The 11,845-nt window shown below is 36.1% G+C and overlaps 1 protein-coding gene across 4 annotated transcripts in view; it reads left to right on the forward strand.

The window, feature by feature from the left end:
* The window catches only part of LOC311305811 (cadherin-18), a 164,369-nt gene extending 163,675 nt beyond the window's left edge, over positions 1-694 (forward strand). For all 4 annotated transcript variants that reach the window (XM_084433725.1, XM_084433723.1, XM_084433724.1 and 1 more), the window contains one exon: positions 1-694. This exon is cut by the window's left edge and continues 184 nt beyond it. In XM_084433725.1, coding sequence (XP_084289851.1) covers positions 1-370 — 370 coding nt within the window. In that variant the 3' untranslated portion in view covers positions 371-694.
* Positions 695-11,845: the final 11,151 nt, after the last annotated feature.

Below are 11,845 nucleotides of genomic sequence, written 5' to 3' on the forward strand. Positions count from 1 at the left end.
GGACGTCCGGCCCGAGTGCATCCGGCCGTGGTCATCGCGGAGACCGGCCCGTGGCCGTGTCAGCCCCTCGTCCCTGGACACGGATGAGCAAACGGACGTCGGTGAGTTTATCAAACAGAGGGTGGACGAGGCGGATCAGGACACTAGCGTCCCGCCCTATGATTCTTTACAGACCTACGCCTACGAGGGTCAGGGGTCGCCAGCAGGCTCTGTCAGCTCGCTCGGGTCAGCTGGAGCACATTCCGAACTGGACTACCACTCTCTGGAGGACTGGGGTCCAAAATTTGAAAAAATAGCAGAACTTTACGGAGAGGAAGTTGAAACGGCGTCTGAATCCACTGAAAAGGCGGAGTCGGAGAAGCAGACATAAGTATTTGTCAAAACTGTGAACGAACAACAGTAAAAAAAAAAGAAAAAAAAAGACATTTTTCGACATCCGCCGTCATGGTTTCATCAATACAACGAGACGCTCTCGGACTGTCGCGCTCTACAGCTGTAAAGTCAGACTGGCTGCCTTTTTTCTCTCATTTCTTTTGGATGTTCGGAGCTCTGAATCCCAACAAGACAAGAATGGTTTTGAAAAGAAAATCAAGCAAAAAAGAATAAAAAAAACTAATGGAAATAAGGAAACTATTTTAACTGGTGTATATTTTTTATTGCTCAATAAAGTCCTGAATTCCTGACACATAAATATACATGAAGTTATCCTTCACTGTTATCTATCTATCTATATCTATCTATCTTTCTGTGTTTCTGTCTGTCTATCTGTGTATTGGTTTTATATTATTTAGGATTCTTGTTGGTGCCTTAGGAACATTCAAACAGACATTTTAGATATACAACACAAATATTATTTTTTAGAAACAATGAACACTGAATATTTAATCATTTAATTTGAATACATACACATTACATCAAAGTTTTGGAAACATTCAAAATAAAATGTCTCTTTTGCTCACCGAGGCTGCGTTTAGTTCATCAAAAAAATACAGTAAGAACAGTAATATTGTGAAATATTATCTATTTTAATACATTTAAAAAGAATTTATTCCTGTGATCCAAAACTGAATTTTCAGCATCATTCCTCCAGTCTTCAGTGTCACATGATCCTTCAGAAATCATTCTAATATGATGATTTGCTGATCAAGAATCATTTCTTAATTTATCAATGATGAAAACAGTTGTGCTGCTTAACATTTTTTGTGGAAACCATGATGCCATTCAAACATTTGTGGTAAGATTTAAAAAAAATAGAGAGAAAACATCAAGGATGCATCAAATTGATCAAAAGTGACAGTGAAGACATTTATAATGTTACTAAATATTGCTAGGTTATAAATGTTTTAATAAACTTCATAAATACATTTTAAAAAATGCACAAAAAAAACCCACTGAAAATGAACACTGTTAATTGAACTTTCTATAGAACCCTGAAAAAAAGTATTACATTGGAAATAATAATAAATGTTACTTGATCAGCAAATCAGCATATTAGAATGATTTCTGAAGGATCATGTGACACTGAAGACTGAAGACACTGATTCCATCACAGGAATAGATTACATTTAAAAATGTATTCAAATAGAAAACAGTTATTTTAACTTGTAATAATATTTCGCATTATCACTGTTTTTACTGTATTTTTGATGAAGTAAATGCAGCCTTGGTGAGCAGAAGAGACTTCTTTCAAAAACATAAAATAGTTTCCAAACTTTTAATTTTTTTTAATTTTTTTATTTTTATTGCTGTTTTTTAGGTACTTTCCAACTTTTCAATGCCGTTTTATGTGATATTTAATTTTTTATCAAATAGTCTTCTAAGTTCCTAATATCTTTTTAAGCAAGTTTCTGAGTGAATCACCTACACACACTATATCTCCCACTGGTATATATTAGACTGACACATTGAATGTTACGTCAGGCTTCTCTCCGCTGCATCATTCAATTTTAATGTAAAATTGGTCTTGAAAACCCAGATCTGCCTAAAAGCATTTAAATTATTGTGCATAAACATTTCCATAATTGCTCACTATACAGGCTCTTTCTCAAAACCTAAGACTGATTGCTTAGCTAAGATAACATGTCACAAATAAGCATAAAAATGCATATCAAACAAGTTAAAAGTCCATTTTAAATTCGATCTAGCTATTTATAACAACAATTTGCATGTACTGAATGATACACAAGTATATTATAATAATTTGTCTTGTCTAATCAGCCATCTTGGATTTCCTACCCCAAAAGAATACATGCAGTTTCTCACGAAGCATCGTAATGAAGCCCCCTACCTTTTATAAGTGTTTTTTTCTTGAGCGTGTCCCGTTGAGGAGTACGTAGGCAACTACGTAGTGGACCAGAGCAGTGGATTCCATTATATAAAGTATGTTCTGCTTCATGACTGTGATTACAGGACCCGGTTTATTTTTTATGAGTGTGGGACTCCCACTGGACACTTAAGAAGATACACACTCTGTTTTCCACTTTCTCAGTCTCTGTCAATATTCCCCAGGTTCCTAGTTTATAGTGACTACATGAATGAAGTGAGAAGGTTATGAATATTTCAGCATTTCTGCATGTGTCAGAGAGAATGTATGTGTTTCTTGTGCTTTTGAATGGTGCTGGTGGCTAGCTTGGGCTATCTTTTCCAGGATATCCACTGTAAAGATTGTAAGAATACAAGTAAGTGTGTGTGTGTGTGTGTGTGTGTGTGTGTGTGTGTGTGTGTGTGTGTGTGTGTGTGTGTGTGTGTGTGTGTGTGTGTGTGTGTGTGTGTGTGTGTGTGTGTGTGTGTGTGTGAGAGAGAGAGAGAGAGCGAGAGAGAGTTATACAGGTTTGGAATAACACAAGGGTGAGTAAATTATGACAGAATTATTATTTTGGGGTGGACTTGGACTACACCTCTTTAAATTTGTGTTAATTTATGAGTGAAAGTGTTTATCTTTTGTCCTGCGGCTGCTCGGAAGTTTTTCACCATTTTTAATCATGTTTTAACTTTTACTAATTCATTGTTAAAGGTCCTGCGGTGTGACAAATTATTTTTAAAGTACACATATTATATATGTCTTTCATTTAATGAGGTCATAACATGTTCATAATATTCATTAAAAGAAATAGCAAAATGCAGTTTATAAATTTTAAACTGCACTGTCAACTTCCCATTTAAATACCTACGTTGTTTTTGAATGAAGCATGCTCACCCAGGCTGCATTTATTTGATTAAAAAATACACTAAAAACTGTACAATTTTGAAATATTATTGTGATTTAAAGTAACCGTTTTCTATTTAATATATCTAATCTATATAAAATGTAATTTATTCATGATAAAACTGAATTTTCCACATTATTACATTCTTCAGTGTCACATGATCCTTCAGAAATCATTCTAATATTCTGATGCTATTAATATTTTTGTGGAAACAGTGATACTGTGATGCTTTTTTAAAGATTATTTGATAAAAGATCAAAAGAACAACATTTATTTGAAAAATAAAATAAAGTTGTTGTTACTTTTGATCATTTTAAACCAACCTTGCTGAAATAAAATGATTAATGTATTTATTTAAAAAGTATTTGTACAGTAGTGTACACTAGAAGGCATTCGAGAAGCTATCAAAACTAAGCAATAACCATTGGCTGCTTTTCCTTTATCATATGCTTCAAATTCATTTAAAAAGTAAAGTTTTGTAAAGACACTCATCTGTACACATATATTTATATGTGTCTACCAAAAGAACTGAAAGCATTTAAACATGAACCTTTAGATTAAAAGGGTTTTATGTCATGAAAAACATCAATTCAGTCAAGTGCGTTCACGTTTTTGACTGGTAATGTACTATTAAGTCATAAATATAAATAAAAGTGTGCACAAATATGGACTTTGAATATATAAAAAAGCATACAAGTGTTATATTCGCTGTGAATCATTTTGGCAGTGAAGTGTACAGTGTACAATGATGCAGTGTTGTTTATCTTTACATGAGGGAGAAGGGGAAATATGTGTGTGTACAGTGTGTGTGTTCTGTGTGGTAATCCTGACAGGCTTTACTTTCTGCTTGAGTAGATCTGCTGAGTGTTACACTTTCCTCTTTCTGTACCCCTGGCTTGTTCTCTTTATCATATCCCGGTAAGAAACCTAGACATTTTCTTTTGGTAATCACCTCTGAGATTTCATGTTAACACGACTGAATGAAAGTTTGTATAGCTGTTTCAAATTTGGGTTTGACTTCAACAGCTGTTATTACTGTACTCCGGGTTGCCAGAGCTCAAGCGAATTCAAGCCGCTCAACAGCAGGAACTTCTGGAGTCAGCAAAATGGTGATTTGTTAAAAATGAGGCTCTGTTTCAGCCAGCGAGCCGGATTGTAATCAGAAATATGAATACAAATGTTAAAAGAACAGTAGGCCTATATATTTGAAATAAAATACTGTTCTTTTAAACTTTGAATTCATATTTTTTGCTTGAAATTCAGTTTCCCAAACTTATGTACGGTTGTAGCACACACAAATATTATTCAGTTTCCATTTCATTCAGTATTTAAATGAAATTTGAGTATATTTAACATTTATCTCTCTTTTTCACCCTCTTGTATTTTCCTCATTGCAGTGCATTCTGGGATTGTGTTCACCACGAAGCAATTTGATGCCTTGGAATTTGGCCAAAACTAGGTATCGAGGTAGCATTAAAATTCTTTTGTGTGTGGATTGTGACTATGGTGTTAAAATGCTGCTCGCTAAGTTTTGGAAGACCGCTAATGACTCTGCTCTGTGTGTGTGTGTGTGTTTCCCCATGAGGAAAACAGCTTATAAATCATACTAAGTGATGTTTTTTATAAAATGCAGATGGTTTTCTGTAATGGGTAGGGTTAGTGTATAAGGGGATAGAATATACAGTATAAAAATCATTATGTCTATGGAAAGTCCCCATAAAACATGAAAACAGTGTGTGTGCGTGTTCCCACGTTTGTTTGTTTGTTTGAAAGAGTGCTATTTTACTATGTTTATTTAAATATGTATAACTATATAATATTTATTTAAAAAAGCAGAATCCATACTATATTTGTTCCATCCATTTTCTTTCCATGGGCACAAAGTCCAAACGCTGGTATTAGTCTGATACATAACATCCAACAAGAAGTTTTACTTGCAGCTAATGTTTGTGTTCTGTGATTCTGTGATTACTTGAATTTCACTGTGCAGGTTACCTTCCAGCATCAGTTTTGCACAGGTGCATTTCAATGCAAAAAAAACAAACAATTATCCACAGAGAAAACAGCTGTTTACTACAATTGCAGCACTGAAAATTATAGTTTTGCTAGTTAAAGGAATAGTTAGCCAAAAACGAAAATGTGGTTCCTTGCACAAAGCAATCCCATGCATAGAAGACTTACAGCTCACCTTTTTGGAGTTTGCTCTACGAAAGCTTGTTTCCCGCCACAGAATAAAAAATAAAAATAAAATTGTGAATTTTTATTACTTTATAACTCGCAATTGTAACTTTACATCACGCAATTCTGACTTTATAACACGCAATTGCGATTTTATATGTCGTAATTCTGATATCTCGCAATTCTGAGGAAAAAAAAAGTCAATTGTGAAATATAAACTCACAATTCTGAGATAAAAAATATTTTACATTGTTGCAGCTCCTCTCTTCCCAGTCTGTCAGTAACGCACTGTTTAGTTCCTGTTTCTATGAAGCCCCTCCTTGTTGTGATTGGTCAATTTCAGAAATGTCACACCCCTTACCATAACAACAAGTATCAACACACAACTAATGCAACAACCAGGCCCCGCCCCTTTTTTGCATATGCCTTGAGCAGGAATTACTTAAAGGACAAGTTCGGTATTTTACACTTAAAGCCCTGTTTACAGATCGTTTCTGATGAAATAGAACGGTTAAGATTAAAATTTGGACACATGCTGCTGTCCCGAGAATTTTAGGTTTATTTCGCTTTCCCCCCACCTCCACAATGGCTGCATAGGTGCACTCGAACATATCCTTCCTAAAACGCATTAAACTTTCGTTTACAAAGACGTGAAACTCACCGAGTGGTCAGGGGTGTTCACTGATATGCTCACACAAAAATCGCTGCAAAAGATGCTTTCCAACAGGTTTTATCGTAGTTTTTGTCCAACTCCATTGACTTGTATTGAAAGAGCTGTGTGAGGTACGGTATTACCAGAGCCCGTCTACGGAGAGCCTGTCCACTCCCTATTAAGCCTTATTGTACAGAATTCACCAGAGTGCCACTGGGGGCGCTCGCCATGAGTGCAAAATGAATGGGAGTCAATGGGGCTAGACGGCTAAATTTGTCTCTTTCACCCGATTGCCGTTGAGAAATCTCAGATCTGATTGTAGATTTTGCAAGTTCAACATGGGTTTTAGGTCGAAAGTTGAATGAACGAGTACTTATGTCGTTTTGATTTCTTACAGGTTGAGTTGTTGTTGCCCATAACACGCTAGCATTCTGCTAATGACGTCAGCATTCTGACGTCATTGACATTTTGAAAGACTTTTTTAAAGCAAATAAGTGACTCTAAAAAATCTAACACCCAGCAATGTGTAATTTCTTTGCATCTCCTTTCGAATACAACATTCAAATTACTAGACAAAAAATTATATCCTGAGAAAAGTGGATTTTGAGGGGTATACCGCCATTGACCTCCATTCATTCTGCACTCGTCCTGTGAGCGCCCTCATGTGGAATCAGAGTGGAACTGCAACCAGTTCAGAAGCCGGAAGTGTAGTGAGAGTGAAACTTCTCGCCATATTAGACATTCTCTGGTATTACTCCGCCGCTTCTTCTTCTGCTTCTTCTGTGTATTCAATGAAATGCCAGCGGTTTGCTTGCAGTTGGCAAAGGTGCATTATCGCCACCAACTGGGCTGGAGTGTCTATTATTCAAGCTCTCAACGGAAGAATCTACAGGTGTGAGACGTTTGGAAAAATAGATCCACAGTTTTACAACGAATGGTAAAACACCTGTTGGAAAGCATCTTTTGCAGCGATTTTTGTGTGAGCATACCAGTGAACACCCCTGACCACTCGGTGAGTTTCACGTCTTTGTAAACAAAAGTTTAATGCGTTTTAGGAAGGATATGTTCGAGTGCACCTATGCAGCCATTGTGGAGGTGGGGGGAAAGCGAAATAAACCTAAAATTCTCGGGACAGCAGCATGTGTCAAAATTTTAATCTTAACCGTTCTATTTCATCAGAAACGATCTGTAAACAGGGCTTTAAGTGTAAAATACCGAACTTGTCCTTTAAATGAGAACTACTGTGACGTGTTCGGTCCCCAAAGAAAACTCAAGACTACAATGGAGGCGTTTCAGGGAGTTCAATCAGTGCTTACTGTGCTTATCTCCCTTTGGAGAGAGAACTTTTTTCATGCTCAAACAAACAGAAACATTACACTAGAAAAGTATATAAAAGCATAATAGGACCTCTTTAATACCCCATTCAATTATAAAGAACCTTTTGTGCAATTCCATGGATGTCGGAGGTTCTTCAAGGAACCATCAATGCCATAAAGAACCTTTATTTGTGTATACAAATATTCTACAGGAAAAAACAAAGCAGACTTTTTATTTTTGGGTGAGTGTGTTCCTTTAAGCATTATATTAAAAGTAGCACATTCAAACCTTTTCTTTCTTTTAGCATTCTATTGAATGTCATGAAAGATGCTGTTTGTGAATTTAGTATTCCAGAGGCATGCGCTCTGCCCTCAGCGCTGCATTCAAGACATCGGGAGTCATGCTGTGCGGGCGTGAAAATCGGGATTAGATCTGTTGGCCTCAAAAGGGCGAGCTTTCTGAAGCACGTTGCCTCTACCTTTCAACAGAAATGTTACCTTTTAAGTTTGATTTCTGTTTCAAACTGGGGAAGGGAGGAAGTTATTAAAGTCCTTTTTTTGTAGGAGCTCACGCATAAACATATAAAGCAAGTACACTGGGAGAAAAGGTTAGAGATTATGGATATTACGTGTTGGCCATCATAAGTGAGAAACCGAATCATAGTTCACTCAGACCAAAGGGCACAGCAAGCGGCATAGGGAGGAGGCATTGATCCAAACATCTCTTCATGGGATTTGGACAGGGATGTTTACCCACCAGTCTCTTTGCAAAACTTGAGCACTACACAAATAAACGCTGTGAAGAGTTGATGCCCTGGCATTTCTATATCACTTAATTCACCAAGAGTGGTAGGTGGTTGAGAATAAAGCACTTCAGATATATCAAATTAGCAATGTTTAGCAGATCCATAGTGTAAAAGAGCCCAATTGCATTTATTTTGATATTATTTAGTATTTATATTATTTGATATGATATTTATCACTAAATATAGTGGTTTCCAATATGAAGTTTTTGTGTTACGTAGTTTAAATAGTTGGCTTAAATGTACAGTAAAAAGTCATATTGTGAAATGTTATTATTGTTTTCGATGTCAAATATCCTTCAGAAATCTTAATTATGTGTTGAAATAATTCAGTTTGTTGGAAACATTTTTGCTGCTTGATGTTTTTAAACCCGGATACATGTTTTTTTCAGGATTCTTTGGTGAATAGAAAGTTCAAAAGCATCCTTTTTAACATTGAAACATCTTTCCCGCCTCTTTTGATTAATTCAATGCATCCTTGCTGAATAAAAGTATTAATTTCTAAAATAAATAAGTAAATATTTAAACGGTAGTGTATGTGCTTTCTACAGTGGTTGCTGTTTAAACCTAGCTAGCATGATGCTGCATTGTTGTGCTGATTTTGCTAAGTTAGTTCCCAAATCAACACATTTTGTTGATCCTTGAACAACATTCCTGTCCGATAATTTAATCCTAACCTTAACCTTACCCCTAAACCTAACCCTACCAAATCAGAGGGCGATGATAGGTGAATAACACTGGTGTAGAAGCACATAACCCTGGTTTTAAGCCTTAACTTGACAAACTGTAAATGTGTCCCTCAAATCTGATTGGCTGATTGGAATGTTGTTCCAAGATCAACAAAGATCCACAATCCATATCTGATTGCTTAGGAAAGAATAGCAACTGTGTTGATTGCACAAGCGGTTTGGGAAGAGTTATGCTTAATACTTAGGGTTATCTCTGGGTTTCAGTGGTAAGTGGTAATAATAGTGATGTTTGCTTTAAGTAATGAGGTCCTAGCTAAACTTCTCACAAAAGTTACAGCTTCTCTCTCGCGGTGTGTTATCTCTACCACAATCTTAAGAATCACCTCAAAGAACCCACAAACCAGTCTGAACTTTCCGTTCCCGCGTATCCGTATACGTTTCCCTGAAGAACACTGTTTGTTCCAAACTCTCAACGCAAGGAGGGATTTAACAGTTTATTATAACATTTGTGAATATTACAAGCATAGATCCGCAGGGATGCAGAGACGAAAGAGGAAATATATTTGAAGAGTGGGCAGGCACGGATGTATTATTTAAAAAAGGCTAAATTATGTATTGCGTTTGAAGTACTTCTTTTAACAGAGTGATTTGTAGGGGAGAAATGACGCTTTTCTTAAAGGAAGCAATTTACAAAGTGATAATGCCCTAGTAAAGAGATGCGCCTGTGTTTGTGTTTGCTGAATATTTGCATAACGCCAATAGACTGTCTGGTCCAATAAACACTGACGCACGCACACACTTCCAGAGGTCACACATCACCAGAGAGCAATGTAACTCGTTTTGTTTCATACACAGCGTGATAAACAAGCGCATCAGATGGCTTACATTTCTGAACGCTGTCCAGTGGTTTGCATATTAAAACCTCGGAGAATGAATGCAGTCCCTAGTTTCTTCAGCAGCCATGAATATTTTATCGAGCAGTGTACATTCCCCTCCACATATTTTTTTTCAAAGGGCCAGGATTATAATTTGAATAATTCAGCGTGGAAAAATATCTCAAAACGAATGCCCCGAGCCAATGACATTTCTATGCAAAGGACATATTTGATTAATGGAGCCTGTGAATAGTCAGATGCATTAGTGCCAATAGAGGCTCTGATCAAAAGGCTTAATAATGCAAGCGCAAGCTACAAACTGCATGGCATGTTACACAGTGGGTGGGTTCCCATTTTCACACACATGACAAAAACATAGAAGGCATCTAAACACAGCTGGTCGAGTTTTAATTATGACCGATTTTACAGTAATACTTCAATCAATAAATTGTTTTGCATCATAAGTGCATAGTACCACAAAACATCTGGAATGTACACTACCGTTCAAAAGTTTGGGGTCAGGAAGATTTTATTGTTTTGTTTTTTTAATTTCTAGTTTTTTGGTTATTCACAGGTTAGTAAATACTTTTTACAATGTTAGAAAATAAATACTGCTCGTTCGTTTAAACTATTTATGGGGAAATAAATCATGTTTCTTGAGCAGCAAATCAGCATATTAAAATGATTTCTGAAGGATCATGTGACAATGAAGACTGGAGAAATGATGCTGAAATTTTACTTTTTAAAATATGAATATTTCACAATATTATTTTTTTCTGCATTAATATAAAATAAGTTCAGCCTTGGTGAGCATAAGAGATTTTTACCAAACCCAAACTCTTGATCGGTTAGTGTATGTGAAACAAAGCGAAAGATATGTGATACCACAGTGTTTATTGAAAATGTATGCAATATTTGAACAGTATATGGAGTATTGGTGGGAGGTATACTGTATATGAAATACATGTATGTGTAAAAATACATATTTTAGGGCGAATTTAAGAAACCCACGGTATTTAATGTTATTTTGTTTTATAATGTCTTGGCAGCCTAACTGCTCTTTTTTCTTTTTTCTTTTTTCTTTCTTAGGTGTAGTTTTTAATCATTTAATCTGAATAATTTTACCATTTTGTTTCTATGTGTAGATTTTAGTAATTTAATTTTAATTTTACCATCTTGTTCTATATAATAATAATAGTTTAAGTCCAGCGGAAGGTAACGAAATAGGAGTAAGCATTATTCTTACTGTCAGTGTAAATTTGTCTGATTCAAAGGTCAAAACAACATTGGACTCCATTGAACACTTTTGAATAACATGATGAGGGTGAGTAAATGACAGAATTTTTAATTATCCTTTTAAAAACCATGTCATTGAAATCCAATGAACTTTGTTAACAGCTAATAAAGCTCTTCAAGAGTGAGCAAATGGACTTTACATCATCTGATTTGAGAAGACGCACGAAGAGCTTGAATTTCACGATGCCATTAGCCGTTCAGTGTGTATTTTGTTACGACTGGAGCGCATCAGGAGTGTCAGATTTCTCCGTATCTGATCAGACGCTGAAACTCTTCCGGAGAGGCCTCTGGTATCCAAACCTAGAGTTTGTGTATGACATTGAGTACAATCACTTTTCAACATGAAACAAATCATTAGGGACTGATCCAGCAAGACACACAAGTACTTCAAAATGTCACCGTTCTCATTTTGTCTCTTCATCCTCTTCTTCTTCCCCCTTGGGCCCTTCATCATCTTCTTCTTTAAATGGCAGACAGAGACAGATTGAACGGCTGGTGACAGAGTCCCCAAAGGGACATTTGTTCTGCTGATGGCAGGTACAACACCATTATATTGTTATTTCTTGTTTGGGTGGTATCAGGATTCAGGTTTATTCCACAGATTACATTATGGATTCTTTAATCAAACCATCCCTACTTGATGGTCGAATGTGGAAACCATAAGGAGCTCTGGGTAAAGCATCCAAACACGTTTATCTTTTGCAAAATATGTTAAAACTTTTATCACGTCCTGGAAAATCAACCTTGATCAATCTTCCAGTGGATTTTAGTATTGTTTGTGATGGTAATATATTGATGCTGTTGCAAAAATTTCCAGATGAAGTTAGGAG

The sequence above is a fragment of the Rutilus rutilus genome (genome assembly GCF_951802725.1).
Source record: "Rutilus rutilus genome assembly, chromosome: 16".
Taxonomy (NCBI): Eukaryota; Metazoa; Chordata; class Actinopteri; order Cypriniformes; family Leuciscidae; genus Rutilus; species Rutilus rutilus.